The sequence below is a fragment of the Oreochromis aureus genome, linkage group 20 (genome assembly GCF_013358895.1).
Source record: "Oreochromis aureus strain Israel breed Guangdong linkage group 20, ZZ_aureus, whole genome shotgun sequence".
Classification (NCBI taxonomy): Eukaryota; Metazoa; Chordata; class Actinopteri; order Cichliformes; family Cichlidae; genus Oreochromis; species Oreochromis aureus.
Genome location: NC_052961.1, coordinates 648,965 through 666,142, shown reverse-complemented (window position 1 = coordinate 666,142; position 17,178 = coordinate 648,965). Strand labels below are relative to the sequence as shown.

General features: G+C 44.6%; 1 protein-coding gene across 1 annotated transcript in view; it reads right to left on the bottom strand.

Moving 5' to 3' along the window:
• Positions 1-9,270: 9,270 nt before the first annotated feature.
• Positions 9,271-17,178, bottom strand: part of oprl1 (opiate receptor-like 1) — a 144,712-nt gene continuing 136,804 nt past the window's right edge. Inside the window, exon 6 of the mRNA XM_039604799.1 lies at positions 9,271-11,223. Within this exon, the coding sequence (XP_039460733.1) occupies positions 10,676-11,223 (548 nt within the window). The 3' untranslated portion in view covers positions 9,271-10,675. The remainder of the gene's footprint in view (positions 11,224-17,178) is intronic.

The window sequence follows — 17,178 nt, the reverse complement described above, 5'->3', positions numbered from 1 at the left end:
GAGGTCAGCATGTCATGGAAGCAGATATGAATGTGATGGCAACTTAAGCCTGGGGGGAGGGGCACAGCCTGTGTGAGCTGAGAACGACCTTTAGTTCACACTTATTGGCACGACCATCCCCCATCAGGTCCATCGGCTCTCAGCCACTCGCTTGGTAACGTTACTGATTAGCAGACTGCTTTTCTCAGCTAATGTTAGCTTGTGTTGCTAACTGCTGATGCTGGGAGCAGAAGGTGGCACCGAGGTCCAAAGAGCTTAAACAGAGAAATCGGTCCACAGGTTGCTGAGGGATGCTGGGATTGTCACTGTTTAACTTCAGAGAGTTTTTCGCTGCATGAAAAATCTGCATGTAGCATCTCTGACCTTACTCCACATGAGCAGAGCATGGCGGAGCAGCCTGCACATACATGCTGGATATATGAACTCTTTTCACCTAAGAGGCATTTGCACTATGCATAACCTAAGCAGCAGGTCGATGAGAGCAGATGCAGGTCAGAGTGCAGAGAGGCTGAGGGTGAAAGATGAGGTGAGTGGTCTGAGGGCAGGAAGGAGAGGATGAAAGGAAGCACGCGCAAACACACACACAGACACACACACAGACACACACACACATACTCTGCACAGGTGAAGTGACGGTCTGAAACAGATAAGCATTCTTTAACACGTTTCCTTGGGCGTTTATCTCTCGTCAGTGGCGAGCTGGAAATCAGAGATCAGTGAATTTATCAGCAGAGTGAAATCTCTCCGATTACACATCTTTCCATTTGTAAACCAGAGTGGGATCAATAATGCGATTTGTTTTTCTGTGAGTGTTTCCAGCAGTGTGACACCAGCACGGATCAGTGACTACTCCGACACGAAGCTGACGAACGCTCCGAGAGAGGCTGCCGGCTGCCGCTTGTGCACACGGGGGCCGTCATGCTCGGTGACCTGCTGCCGCTCTCTGCGCCTGCCACACTACAATAATGTGTGAAACAGAAGAAGTTTTTGGTAGTTCATGTATATTCGGCTCCAGTGAAATCATTTAACACAGTGCAGTGGGCTGAATATATTATCTGAATATAAACCTAGCATAGACATTGTGGAAGTTTGTATTTGGATGATTTCTTTGTTGTAACGATGCTTCTTGGCAATAAATCTCACAATGTTGGAAAGGCTATTTATTCCCCCGTAAAAGGCGGCACATTTGTAAGGAAAAAATGGGCTGTGCCCATGAAAAACTTGCCAAATCTTCTCTGCCAACAGCTTTTTCTACTACTGCTAATCAAGTGCAGCATTATTTGGAGTGAGCCCTAGTTTCCTTTTCAGATAGAAGGCCAAGTTTCATATAACGGGTCAGAGACAGGCTGTGAAGAAGATGACAGCACAAGAAGACCGTTTCCTGAGCAGCCTTTAGTGCAAAGACACTGTTACATCAAAGAAATCATTCAAACACAACTTGCTTTGTTCTTTGAGCCACGTTTATAGTTTATGCTGATAAAGGAAGAAGGGAAAACTCTGCACGTCCATTTGCTGGGCAGACCTATGTCACGTCCATTTGCTGGTCTGCAGACCTTTGATGTCTGATGTGTTTCTATTAACATTTCCCACTAATGGATTATGGGGAGGGCAGCACGGTACTGATTGACTTCCACCATCAGGCCGGGGTATTTCATGTTCTCCCGTGTTTGCTGTTCTCTCTCCGGTACTGCAGAGACTGCTTTGGGGAAAATTGGATGTCTGATGTGTTTGTGAGTGCGAATGGTTGTCTGTCCCTGTATTAACATTTCCGGGCGTGCCCGCTAATGGGGACAGGCTTATGGAGGTGTTTGGGGATGGATGGATGGATTTATTATTACTCCAGTGAGGTCTTCATCACCTGTCAGTGTGCAGCGATGAAGGCTGACGAGCTGAAGAAGAAAGGAGTGCATGCCATAAGCTCGGAGCTCATCCAGCTAACTTCAGTTTCAACTCGCTGTTCTCACTGATAGCAGGCTATGTTGCCATGGTAACTGTTGCTTTGGAGCAGGTTATGCTCCTGGGGTCCGTTCTTCGTACCTCGCTTACTACATCCAAGATCAAATCATCGCGCCAACTTTGAGCTCGCTAATCCGGTTCTCCGAACACACCTGTTGTTGACGATTAGTATAGCTGGATGAAGTAATCTGAGATCACTGGGTGGCTTAAAAGGGGCTACGCATCGATAGTAGAAACATTGATCGGTAACCCTTTGATTGGTCGGCGAAAATGTCGAAGGAGCGTGCTCAGTATTTTTCGGCAGCAGAGCAAGAACTCTTGATTGAGGGATTTCAGGAGTTTCAGAGTTTAATTAAAACGCAAGGGAACACTGCAAAGGCTGCAAAAGCAAGGAGAGAGGGCTGGCAGAAAGTTGCTGACAAATTAAACTCGTAAGTAATTTATTATATTATATTACATTATATCCTCTTTCACATTAGAGCCACAACAGGACCCACTAGAACATGGGAACAAGTAAAAGTGAAATATAAGAATATTCCACAGAATGGTAATATTTATCACTTATATTGCTTTTAGTCTCCTGAAAAGAGACCCTGAAATAATCTGTTTGTTTGTTTATAACAGCAACCAAGAAAAGGGCAGAGCAAATAAAGACAGGTGGTGGTCCTGCACCCCCTCGTCACACCCCGGCAGAGGAGCTGGCCCTAGGGTTGAATGCCACCAGACCCATTGTTGAGGGCATCCCTGGGGGCAGCTCTTCCTTAGACCAGCAGCCGGGGTGCAGTAGCAGCACCTTCATAACTGGTAAATGAGCTCATAATTCTGTTTGTACAATGTAAAATATTTGGTTGGTGCCTTAATTAAAATGCTTTTTGTACTGTGACATTTATTGACATTGTGGGTTTTTTTGTGTGTAGTTTCACATAACACTCCATCACTTTTACCTGTTCCCATGCAAGGGGTGAATGAAGCATGCACAGTAAGTTGGGAGATATATAATTAAAAAAAAGATATACATATATATCTTTTTTTAAAATTATTTATCGCTTTTATAGCCGTGGTCTCTCATCTTGATTACACGAAGTAATTTACTATTACTACTCTAAAATATGAATTACATCTGAAATAATCAAATACATGAAATAGAATGATTAATAGTACATTTCCCTTTTTTTAGGAAATGACCTGTATGTATCTGTATGACATCAATAAAAGAATCAAATACTGCATTATCTTTAGTTGCATTGATAATATTTATTTATGGACAAACAGTGGAGAAATATCGCTGTTGCTTTCATATAAATGAAGCGGACATACCTGAGTGGCCGCGATCTAATCCTGTTTACATAAAGTAAGCCTGCTCCCAAGCAGGTTTACGCCTACGGATCTGTTGCTATGACAGCAAGTCCCGGATGAGCTTCGGAGAACTGAACGATCCAAGATCACGCGAAATCGTCAACAATCAAATCCAGCTAACTTACTTAGCGAGGTACGAAGAACGGGCCCCAGGCCCCAACAAACATGAGGCGTTCATTATTGAATGAAACTGAACTGAGATCAGCCGTTTCCTGTTTAAATCTGAACCCTGCACGGTGACTGCTTCCTGAACGATGAGCTGACAGAATACATTGATGAGCTCAGACCGACGTAATCATCGTATCTTTATTCATTTAATAAGCACAGAAAAATATACAGTTTAAAATTCAAGTTGAAGCAAAAGCTCTTTCTGCACTGACGACAAGCGAGCGAGCGTAAAGTTCGGTCTGTGAGTGCAGAACACTAATATGGCTGCAGCCTGGGTCACATGACTCAAACCGCTCCAACGTATATACGATATGACCAAATACGTGCAATTAAAGCACAGCAGCTGTGTCGTGTGACACAGCTGGAAGTGGTGTGGAGCGGTGTGGGTCGATCACTCGGGTGCTGAGCTAAGTGCAGTCCACAGTAAAACACAGAGTACATTTATAGATATCTATAGATATATATTTATATATAACAGACTCCGCCCACCCCACACATTAGAAAGAGTAACAACAGAAACACCAATGAAACACTTTTTTCCTCTGTTCATAAAGATATAGAAGAACAACAGCAACACGTTAGTTTTCTCTTTGTCAGGTCAGAACAGGTCAAACATTCATGTGGTCTGTAAATGTAAACTAACACGAACCGTTACAGCTGGTGACGAAGAACAACCAGAGAGGTCACATGATCGTGTTTTACACGTTCAAACAGAAAGCTGTACACACTCCTCTCTACGTGCTACGAAAGAACGGCGAACAGGAGGAGAACGTCACGCACAAAGAGCTCGCGGCAGCTTTAAAGCTCCAGAAACGGAGCCCTCGATGCTCCTACACACAGTCTGCTAGGTTTGTATGAAAGGTGACCTGTGCTCAGAAACCACCTGTGAGCAGCACACGTCCACGGAGAATGCTTTCAACCACGCCTGAGACAGACTTTGGGCCTACGCCGATGACTCTGGGTCCTCCTTTGGACCTCCAAACCAGCCTTCAGCTGGAAGGAGTCCTGGAAGTGTTACTGGATTACAGTCACACCAGGAAGTGATGCGGCGTGTTAAATACACTTCACACTTTGATTCATGTCAGTTGACCTGACTTCATGATGGAGATGTTTGGAAAACAGCAAACAAACTTGCTTCAGTTTGAGCTGTGGGTGGAGGTCACAGACTACCTTCATCAGTCCAGAGTAGCAGGTATACATCCATCTGTGGCTGAAGGCACCGCTGCAACCGTTCTCTGAAGGCTGATCAGTGTTCTGGATCAGCACCAGGGCCATGAAGGCAGACTCGAAGCCTCATTTCTTGTCATACCAGAGGACACTTTTATCCAGTTTACTGATGACCTGAATCGTGCTGCTTGAAACCAGACAGCTTTGTTGATATAAAGTAGTTCGACACATGGCCGCCCCTCCCTGAGCCCGAATCTGCCAGAAGTTTCTTCCTGTTAAAAGGAAGTTTTTCCTTCCCACAGTTGCCTGCTAAGAGGCAGTCGTCTGATTGTTGGAGTTTCTCTGTATTATTGTGGGTCTTTAAAGCACATTGAGGTGACTGTTGTTGTGATTTTGAAATGAATATTTGTGAGTACACCGGTGTACCGTGTGTGCATCACACACATTATTGTAAGTTTTGATGTGTATTGAAGTTATTCTGTGTTTTTCCATCATGTCTGGTTCTATCATGTGATCTGAGACAGTGAATCCAGATGCACAGGGCTCAATAATGAAAGTAAGACTACATATTGTGTAGAACTACAGAAAATTTTTCATATAATTAATATTAAGTATTAATACTAAATATGTGATATATTTAAATGCACTGGAAAAAATCTAAACTGGATTTAGATGTATCCAAGTATTTTCAGTTTCTTACACTGGTTTCAGGATCGGCCTGTCATACAAATAACAAAAGATATTTGTCTTCCTTCAGATGAGAGGTTGGCCATTTCTGAAGGTCATATCTTCCGTGAGAACGAGTGCTGTCCACAGACGGTTTCAGAGTACAGGTCTGAACTAGTATAAACTAAGAGCAAAGCACCATAAAACACATTGAATCCAGCCAGAGAGCGAGGTTTAGTGATAGACTTCACTTCGTATTTAAGGCAATGTAAGTTCATTGAAATGTTTCTCTCATAACGAAAGCTAAAGAAAACCAACAGAAGCATTTAAGGTGCTGCTAAGAGTGGCTGCAGCTAATGAAACCAGGCAAAACCAATCTGTCACGCTCGTTCTGAAAAACAGACCCATTTTCAGTCTTAACGAATCAAACAAACCCAACTTCAAAGAGAGACACAAATATAAAAGCAAAGAGGATACTGAGCCATGAACAGAACACGCAAGCTCTCAAAGGCCACACAGTTTACAGAACAACCAGCATCCAGCTAAATGTAGAAACCATCTCATACAGATGAGTCTCAACGTCTCTGATTCATCCTCACACTTCTGTTAGATAAATTTCAGGAGATCAAGGACTCTTTAATCAGATTTAGTGACAGCGAATAGAAATGAAATTTTGATTCAAAGCGTCACAGTAACACCGATCAGAGTACAAACACCAACCAATGAGCGTTTCGTAAGGTTTGTTCTGTTTTTGACAGTGGTACCTGAACGTCACACCGACGTGCTCTGTGCAGTCCAGTGTTGTCTGAAACTGTGCAGGATGGTAGGAATGCTCATGTGTTCCTGTTTCACAGCTAGTTTCCTCTTTAAGAGACCACGAAGAAAGAGAGAGAGAGCCCCTTTGTCCCTTGGATTGGGGTCAGAGCACTGCAACCCCGTCCCCATGCTCCGCCCCTGTGGGGCTGGTAACACCCCCATCATTTAAAGACCCACAGTGCAACTCTCCCGAACCCGACCCGCCTCTATATTCAAAAACTTGACAGCAGTTGCAGTTCAGTGTCCAGAGGTGGCATTTCCTGAACATCTGGGGTTATCTGACCCCTGTCAGGCCCACTCTGATTGTACCTGCGAGGTGTTTGAAGAGGACTGCTTTTGTGAGGGGGCGCTATTTTATGGCTTCAGTGAAACTACGTTTTCAGGTTTCCACCTTGGTCCGTATGTACAAGGACAGCTGTAGCTCCAAGTCTGAAAAATGAAGCCAGTGCTGAAGTACCTGAAACCTGCATTGCCTTTAAACTCCAGCAGGGGGTGACTGCTCGGTCTATAAAAGTCTATGAGAAAATGAACATCTTGTTCAGTTGATCTCTGAGCTCAGTGAACTCTTTAGTGATGAGTTTATGGCGTCAGTCGCTACTCAGGTCTGACTAGATAAAACACGATGTTCGTTTTGGGGATAGCGGTCCCAGTAGAGTCACAAAGAACCAGGACATCGAGGTTGGGCTGCTACTCTGAGTGACCAGTGTACCTGGTGTTCAGAGTCAGATCCAACCCTTGCTCATCACTTTGTCTCAGAATGATGAAAGATAATGAAAAGGCAAGATTGATCTTCACATCATCAATCTTTTATATTAAATCTGTGACCAGTGGCACAAGGTTAGATTTACTGAGCTGCAGATCTCAGCGGCACACACAAACGTTTACAGGGATCATTTTCAATGTTTATGAAACCGAACCTTTACCTTTTAACTTTTGCCCTTGTGTTGTTAGGTGTCATATGCCTAACCCTTAGAGATCGAACTCATTGTTGGCGATTACCCTCATTAACCCTACACTAGCAAAATATGTCATTTAAAAAAATGTTCTTCTAAGTCTTGGCTGAAGACAAGAAAATAATCAAACTTATAAACATTTGTACGCAAAAGTCTTTTTGCTTTTCTCTAAAACACAGGGTCAGGGTAGAAGTCAGGGTCAGGGTAGGAGTCAGGGTCAGGGTAGGAGTCAGGGTCAGGGTTGGAGTCAGGGTCAGGGTTGGAGTCAGGGGCAGGGTAGGAGTCGTGGGCAGGGTAGGAGTCGTGGGCAGGGTAGGAGTCAGGGTCAGGGTAGGAGTCAGGGTCAGGGTTGGAGTCAGGGTCAGGGTTAGAGTAGGGGGCAGGGTAGGAGTCGTGGGCAGGGTAGGAGTCGGGGTCAGGGTAGTGATTATTTCGACCTCACACTGTTAAAGTGTTGAAACAGCATTCACTGATGCTCAGGTAAGGCTGTTTATGTCCCACTTCAAGTGTGAGCTGCAATTTTGATATGGCGTTATTTTTGTGCCAGTATTCTGAGCCCATGTAAAAAAACATTTGAGCGTACATAAAAAACATTTGCAGGTGCAAGTGTCGCATTTTGAGGAAAAATTTATTTTGAGCGAAGAAAAGCTAAATTTGAGTGAACAAAATTCATTGCTGCGTGCAAAAACTGTATTTCAGTGTTTGCTATTATCTACACACACACACATACACACACACACACACACACACACAATAGCAGCCCCTCTCGCTCAGTTTTTGCATTTGCGCTTGCTCGCAATGTGTTGCTTGCGCTCTCAACATTTCTGCCCGTGCGCGCTCAACTCTTTCTGTACAGCGTTATATTTGTGCCACCAAACCAGCCAATCACAGACTCGGATGCAAAAAAATCTGATTGGCTGTTTTGGTCTCCAATCAGATCGAAATGACGAAATGCAATATCCCAGAATCCATTTCGTCCAAAACTCAACCGTTCCTTTTCCCCTCAATACATCCGTATTGAGGGGAAAAGGAACGCGATTCGTCCCGGACTTCAGCTAGAATGAAAACGACACAAAGCTGGAGTTATTCTGTCTTTACGCTGTCAGCTGCCTCTTCTCTCATTCTCTCCCCTCCCTCTCCTGTTGCTACTTCAATCATGAAACTGATCAATGATCAGCTGATCGTCTCTCGTTTGTTTATCGCCCACTTTGCGCCAGAAACAGGAAACCAGCGGATGTCGCGCTAAACAACAGCAGCACGTTTTAGCTTGATCAGCTGTTGTTACAATTAATTTAATATTACTTTCTAGAATCAGCTGATGTTTGCTGGAGCCACAGCTGTAAAGCTGCTGGTCATGATGTCGGTTTGGATATGTGGTGAGAGGGAAACATGAAGGTGATACAAATCATGCATATATACCAACAAGACAGTGCACATCACTGTCACAACAGCGTTTGTTTTAGTTCAAAGGCTTTATGGTTTTCCTATAATACCTGGTGGTGTTGTCGGCCGATTTTTTGTCAGTTCAGCCTTATATATTACGTTTAACCCGAGTGACCACCCGGTCAGCTGGTGGGTAACAGGCATCTCCGAGAACGTTAGAGCACTTTTGCAAATATGTGATGTCTTGATAAATCGAGCGGAAATTTGAAGTTTACACAGCAACATTCTCGCATGAAATTATCTTAAAACTTTATTTTGTGACCCAGAAAGAGTAATATTTCAAACTCCGCCACTCTGTGTTCCTCCGCCACTGCCTCGTTTGAGTTTTGGACGAAATGGATTCTGGGATATTGCATTTTGTCATTTCGATCTGATTGGAGACCAAAACAGCCAATCAGATTTTTTTGCATCCGAGTCTGTGATTGGCTGGTTTGGTGGCACAAATATAACGCTGTACAGAAAGAGTTGAGCGCGCACGGGCAGAAATGTTGAGAGCGCGAGCAACACATTGCGAGCAAGCGCAAATGCAAAAACTGAGCAAGAGGGGCTGCTATTGTGTGTGTGTGTGTGTGTGTGTGTGTGTGTGGATAATAGCAAACACTGAAATACAGTTTTTGCACGCAGCAATGAATTTTGTTCACTCAAATTTAGCTTTTCTTCGTTCAAAATAAATTTTTCCTCAAAATGCGACACTTGCACCTGCAAATGTTTTTTACGTACGCTCAAATTTTTTTTACATGGGCTCAGAATAGTGGCACAAAAATAACGCCTTATTTTGAGTCTTTAACCTCAGATCAAACAGGTACGTAGTTACTTTGTATCTGTGAGTAAAAGTCCATCTGAAAGGCAGCGTTGTCTGAACACTGAATCTCAGTTGTTGTTATTTTGTCCATCAGGAGCCAAATAAAGTCATTTTGTCAAAGCTGCTGGTGAGTCTGTTGCACACATGTTGTCCTTTGGTTTCCAACTCCTGATTTTCAACACAAAGGCTCACGAGTGTGGTGGACACATTTTAACCCAAACCACAGTCAACAATCCTAAACCAAAATTATTTTTAGCGCCTAAACGCTGAACAAAACGAACAAATGGCACCTCCGAACACAAAAGGTCATTAAACCTGGACGTGTTTCTCCACCACAGATCCCAAACAACACCTCATCTAACTGTGTAATGCATCAGACAACACGGCGCTTTGTCAACCCCCCCCCCCACACACACACACAAGCACCATGCAGAAAGTCTAAGGAAACATGTCCTCCCATGGGTGTCTTGGGTTTTTTGAGTCTCAGCTGAGAAATGGCGCTCAAATAATGAATGACATTCACGTGACCCCCATATTTAACACAATCTCGTCTTGCTCTTTTACTTCGACAAGCTGCTGATTTCACATCAGTTCAGTCTACTCACTTCATATCATACTTCTGGCCCAGTAAAGTGCTGGCAGCAGCATATTACATCATGTAGCAACCGTTTACCAAAACCATCACAGCAAAAAGGTCCTACTGTGAGGTTCTCCAGACTGAAACCATTTCACACTTTAGGAATGACCTGTTCCTTCTCTGCACGTCTTCGCAGTGCACAGAGTTTCCGATGTTCTATATATTTATTGTAAAAGCATCAAAGTTTCTGATTTGGCATCGGCAGCTCCTGTTAAACTCCTCCTGATTTTCATACATTCACTTCACTTCCTGCCTTCTCGTCACAGAGTCAGGAATCTCTCCAGGGACGCCACAGATCCAGTTTGTGTTCACGAGGCTGTTGTTTTGGAGCTCGAATGAATACTTATCACCTCTCTTGAAGCTGGATGAGATTTTTTCCAGAGCCCAGAGAGCTGTTTAAAAGTATTTTATGTGCCTGTCTTATCGCATAAAGTTTCAAAACATGAGTCCGGGCATCGGACATCCCTGCTACTCTTCACTCTAAACTTGTCCCCACATCCCCTGCGTCCATCCCTAAATCCTTTTCCTTTCAAACTCATCCTCCTTGTTGCCCTCCCCCCCGCCCCAGGCCAGTCTCCTCGTTGGGGGGCGGGAGGGCTCGTGCCGCTAGAGAGCTGTAATCTGAGTCAATTCTGTGTTGGAGTTCCCAGTTCCATGGGTCTCTCCCCTCTGTGGGGGGTCCACCCCCACCAAGGGGAGCTCCACGCCTAGTCATGCCGGATTCGGCGTCCCTCCTCCCAGCCCCCCGCCGTCTCCGGCTTTGCAGCTATAGGCGGCTGCCACCTCCCTGGCGATGCTCCTCATCCTGCCAGACTGCTGGGGGTCGAGGCGGAATGGAGACGGGTGACAGAACTCTCGGAAGCAGCGCTTGAAGTTTTCATCGAGGAAGGCGTAGAGCACGGGATTCAAGCTACTGTTGACGTAGCCTAGCGCGATGCAGAAGTGCATGAGGACCACTGTGAATAGGCTACTCAGGTTGAATCCCAGAAACTGAGCCAGGACCATGATCTGGATCGGGGTCCAACACACCACAAATGCCGCCACCACCACCAGAACCATCCTGGTGATGCGCCGCAGGTTTCGGTCCTTTTCCTTGGAGCCAGACAGAATGCGGACGCTGCGCAGGCGTTTGACCATCAGGCTGTAGCAGATGCTGATGATGGCCACAGGGATGAGGAAGGAGAAGACGAAGACACAGGTACCAAAGACGGGATCCCAGTGGCTCTTTGGCTCGGGCAGAGCCACTATGCACTCCAAACCTACAAGTTCAAAAGAGAAATAAAGAAGAAGTATTAAATACAGGAGAAAAAGGGGGAGCGCAGTGGGGAGATGTAGGTTGGTCGGTGTATGTGTTGTTGGCATGAATGTCAAGGACAGCGGCTGATGTTGTTCTATTAAAGGTGGAAATATGTTAGGGTGACGAGTTACACTTTCAAACAGAGAAGTACATGGCAGGGTTTGTTTGAATAACGTGATTTTATGAGTTCACAGTGTCATCGAGTGGACAGCAGCACTTTGTCCTCATGAGTTCCTGGTGGAGAATCGTGTGTGTTAGACTGCTTTTGATTGGATGTTAGCTCCAGTTTTAGTTCAAGGATCCGCTACTCATTTGCAATGCAGCCGGGGAGGATGGAAGAGAACCTACAGGGAACAATGTGCCTGATATCTGCATGTTAATGAGCTTACTAAAAATGCTAATTAGAATGCTAATAATAAAAGACAGGCACATAAAAGTGAAAAGAAAAATGGGAGGTGCAAAGGAGACAAGGTATGAATGTATGAATGAGCAGTGACAGGAGAGTCAGCTGGTTTAATCAGTTTAATCATAATACGGTCTGCAGCTGGAGAAGGCAAACAGGAAGATAAATGTGTCTGAGCCCACGGAGAGATAAGAAAGTAATGACTGCAGAGTTATTCCACAACCCAACGGGCAGGTCACTTTCTACAAAAGAGACACCAGAAGGAAAAAGAACAAAAGTTCACCGCAAACTCCTGAAAATCCAAAACCAGCACACTTGAGAATAAAACACGTGCGTGTCTGTGGGACATTACAGCCACGAGAAACAGCCACGGTTCACGACTGCACCTTAAAACAGCTCCGTTCTTCTTCAGCAGGTCAGATACCTGATCCCAGCTCACCCTCATCAATTCACCTTCATCACCTGCATTCACTAAATAACTGAAAACTGCACCTTAAAGACTCAGCTTAGACCTGAGTTCACATACTAGTCTTTTAAGTCCAGCACTGAGAACGATGACCACAGCTCATCCTTCATTTGGAGGAAGAGCCCAAACTCACAAACATCAGTAAAAATTCCTTCCAGAAACACAGTTACCGATGACCGAGGTCTTCCTCTTCTCCTTCTGCCCGGCAGCTCCATCTTCATCCTCCACCCTCCCTCCTCCACACATGTGCAAACCATCTCAGCGTCTCTGAGTTCGAGCTGTTCCTCTGATGGACTCGTCCTGCTCGCTCCCAGTGAATGTCTTTACTGAGATTAAGATGCTCGGACCAAAGCGGACATGGTCATGTTCATTTGGAACTTTTGATGGGGTTTAGTGTTAAAGTGCTGGGAGGAGTCAGGGGCAGCGCCTGACTCTGTTCCTGCTCAGACGAGCTCCGAGCCCGCCATCGATTCACCAAAGAAGCCACAAACGTGCCTAAAAACGATTGATTACCTGTTGGAAGGTAAGTTTGCTGCCATTAGCTGGATTTGATGTTTTATTAATAACCTTGAAGAATGCAGATTACAGGCAGATCTTTTTATTCCTGAGGCCTGAGCGCAGGAGCACGAGCCACGGCCAAGCTCTGCTCCAATCAGATGGGTCCCGATCCAACAAGTGTGTTTGTAATGAATTAAGAGCATTTTACAGTCCGCGGAGAGCGCCACTTCACACTAATTACAGCCTACTTTTAACTACAGGAGCACCACTTTGTTTCTAATTCCTAACCATTTACACACTGCACAGTTAGCAGAAGCACTTCCTGTCACCAATAATTCAGCCGTCCCTGAGAAAATGTCCTGAGAAAAAGTTACAGCAAACTCTGCTGAGCCATGACACAGCGTTTCAGCAAGCGAGAGTAATAACCACACACACTTCCAATTATGTCCCACTGCAGCCTCTGCTTAACCGTCTACATCAGGGGTCGGCAACCCTAGGCACGCGTGCGAAGGGTTAACTGATGGCACACACGACCATAGCTGGACTGGCCATCGGGCATACCGGGCATTTGCTCGGTGGCCCGATGATTTTATTTTTTTTATTTTTATTTTTTGGTGGTGGACTGGCCAGACGCTGGTCGGTGTGTAAAAATAACTCATTTGTTTGGTGGTGGCTATGGCGTAGCTTCCACAGATTCAGTAAAATTAACAAGTGGTGGAGGCCAGCAGGTGGATGAGGGAACGGGAGGCAGGAGGAGGAGAGACCTGAGGCAGCCGCCGGTCGGAGCGTCAGGTGAACTAAACTTCAGGTAAGAAGTTATGACCTGCAGTCTATCTGGGTCAGATATAAACCAAGTTTAGGTGGAGTTTATTTACGTTATGCTGACTTTTTACAGTCAGTTACAATAACTCGTACTGCGTACTAGCTAGCATGATGGAGTTTCTATACTGCTGGGCGGGTGCTGTGATGTTACTGATAGTGAACTTTATTTTATTCATAAGGTTAGTTAGCAGAGTTGCCAACCATCCCGTACAAACGGAATCGTCCCAATGATCAGCTGATCGGCTTTTCTGTCTTGTTTATTTATCTCCCACTTTGCGCCAGAAAGAGGAAACCACCGGATGTCGCACTAAACAACAGCAGCACGTTTAAGCTTGATCAGCTGTTGTTAGAATTTATTTAATATTAATTTCTAGTATCAGCTGATGTTTGCTGGAGCCACAGCTGTAAAGCTGCTGGTCATGATATCGGTTTGGATATCTGGTGAGAGGGAAACATGAAGATGAAACCAGGAGATGTCCTTACTGAATCATCAGAGCTGAACAGGTGATGGAGAAACAGGTTTACCTTTTAGGTGACATGAATGAGTTGAAGGGAAGTTATGAACTGTTTCTGAGAGACAAATAACACCAGGATCCTTTTCTAATTAGCTGACAGCTGATAACTGTGTAGGGGCGGGTCTAGCAAAGTTTTGCCAGGGGGCCAGGTAGGGCATTAACAGGGAAAGGGGGGCACAAAGAAATACTTTCTTATTCTCATTTAAAATGTCTGGCTGTTATTAAATAATTATCTGAAGCTTACAACCAAAGATTTTATCTGACGTAAAATGAATAGAAATCATACATTTACCAACAAGACCGTGTACATCACTGTCACAACAGCGTTTGTTTTCATTCAAAGGCTTTATGGCTTTAATATCTGGGGGGCCGGTCTGTAGTCAAAATGCATCCATAGACTCGAGACACAATGCATTTTTGGGACTTTCAGGTGTATGGACCAATGTTTTATTTTCTGATCAAACCAGAAATCTTTAATGAGCAGCTAGATTTGTCTCGCATTAACTGGCTGAGTTAATGCCAGTTAATGCGACATCGAAGCAGCTGGAATCCACAGCTGTGCGTGTTCATGGAGCTGCATTTTCACCTGCTGGACATCACTACCTGACAAGTTTAACTGTCTTCAGAACATTGCAGAGGCCTTATTGACAGCATTTGGCTCTACATATCTGTGTGAGCAGATTTTCTCTCACATGAGTGTCCTCAGGTAGCTGTCTGAATGTTGGACACTCGGAGACCCGTGTCTCTGAGTGGGAGACCAGAGATCACATTAACATTAGTATCTCTGTATTAACAAACATACCATATTGGCCCAGTTTATTTTTCTTATCATTGTTGTGAGGAGACCATAAATAGCATTTGTATTTTCTGTTGTACAGTTCATTTGCTGTTATGGATAAAAAGTGTCTTTTTTTTGTTTCAAAATAGCTGATAACTATTCGCTGATAGCTGCCAACATCTGCGACAAATATAATTCTATAAAGTGGTTCTATATAATGTGTAACTGTTCATATAGAGCGTTATTAAATTTATTGCTAATGCAATCATATGGCACACTGACTTCTGAAGAAATTTTAAATGGCACTCGCCATCAGAAAGGTTGCCTACCCCTGGTCTACATGATGTTAAAGCTGTTAACACAGAGTTTTCTCACCCTAAACAAAAACCAGACTGAACTTATTGTTTTCAGAGGCCACGCCCCTTTGGATAAGCTAACTCAGACCCTCGGCCCTCTTGCTCGTCATCATTCTCAGACTGTTAGAAATCTCAGAGTGTTTTTAGACAGCTCTTCAAATGAGAGAACCAAGCGTCCACAGTTGTGAAAACCAGTTTTTATCAGTTACGTGAAATTGCCAAAGCAAAGTCTTATCTTCCTGCTAAAGGAGGAAGTGTACAGCACTTTGGTCAACCTGTGTTGTTTTTAAATGTGCTTATAAATAAATCCTACTAAAGACCTGGACAAACGTATTGATCACCTCTAGACTGGACTACTGCAGTTCTCTCTGTTTGGGTCTCCATCACTCGTCTCTCCGCCGCCTGCAGTTAGTCCAAAATGTTGCTGCACATCTTTTAATAGGTGTTAGAAGGTATGAACACAAACTTACACCGGCTCCCTGTCCATTATCGTGTCGGTTTTAAGATTCTTCTACTTTTAAACTGTTAAATGATGGCAACCTCCTCCACATATATAACCTCAAAACAGCACTGAGATCATCCACCAGATGCTCTTAGTACAGCTGAGGTCAAAGCGTAGAGGAGATCGGGCCTGGACTCTAGAGTAACTTGATATTTGTACTTCAGAGTCTATATAGTGTTTTAAATCCTGCCTTAAAAGTCACTGTTTTAAGTTCAGTTTGATAAAAAACTTGATGGTAGTCAAAGTATCTGCTTCTTCGTCTTGATGCATTCTCAATCATCCAGGAAAGTAAATCTCCAAAAGTTGAATCTGTTCATCTGGACGTAGCGTTTGGTAGGAGAAACGTTTCGTCACTCATCCAAGTGACTTCTTCAGTCTCAGCTGACTGCAGGTTTCCCCAAACCTGGATTGCCAGGATTTATACATCGGGGAAACCAAACAACCTCTAGCGAAGCGGATGGCACAACACAGAAGAGCTACCTCATCGGGCCAGGACTCTGCAGTCTATTTACACCTACAGGCCAGTGGACACTCTTTCAAAGATGAGGATGTACACATCCTGGACAGGGAAGAACGCTGGTTTGAGCGCGGAGTCAAGGAGGCCATTTACGTGAAAAGGGAAAGACCATCTCTGAATGGAGGAGGGGGCCTAAGGGTACATCTGTCACCATCTTACAATGCTGTGATTGCAGCTATTCCCCAACTCTCTGTGAATGGGACTCATGGTTGTTGATCAGTGTTCTTTGATCAGTGGGTTTTGGTCAGTGATTGTTGATCAATAGTCATGGGAATTTGCATAATTATGATTAAGGAACTGACCTCCCAGCCCATTGTTCCTTCAATGGGCTGGTTTCAGTCATTATGCAAATGTACTGTTTATAAGGTTTGGGGAAACCTGCAGTCAGCTGAGACTGAAGAAGTCACTTGGATGAGTGACGAAATGTTTCTCCCACAAAACGCTACGTCCAGATGAACAGATTCAACCTTTGGAGATATCTGCTTCTTCATTTCTAAACCCGATGTGAATGTGTCTCAGTAAAAATGAAGCGCTGCAGTGAGCAGAGGAGAGCACTGATCACCTGCAAAGGTGTGTGAGTTCTGCAGACAGGAAAAAGGTTTAAACGATGGAGGGTCAAAGGTCATTCACACTGGAAGACCCTAAATTAATGACCACATCCTCACACCTGAGGACAGCGCAGCCTTAGAGACCCGGGACTGGGACACCACATGGAGATGATTTCCTATCATTCCCACATCTGTGGGTCTCCCACATGTGTGTGTCAGTTACTAAGTGCCAACAGTAGTGCAGAACAGGCCGAGCATGTTTGGAGGTCATGTGACGGTGGACAGGTCTAATCTGCGGTCTGTGATTGGTGGACATCTCAGAGACAGCGCTGCAGTCTGTCGCAGCTCTGGAAAAGGTCAGCCTGCACTCATGAAGTAACGGCTCTTTGTTACTAAGTGACGGCTCTTTGGACATGTCTCACATTTTCAAATGTCCGCCCACCCCAGTTTGGACCTGATGTATCTTGTCTTTCAGTTCAAGAGATGGAGAGAGAAGATTGACTTCAACTGAA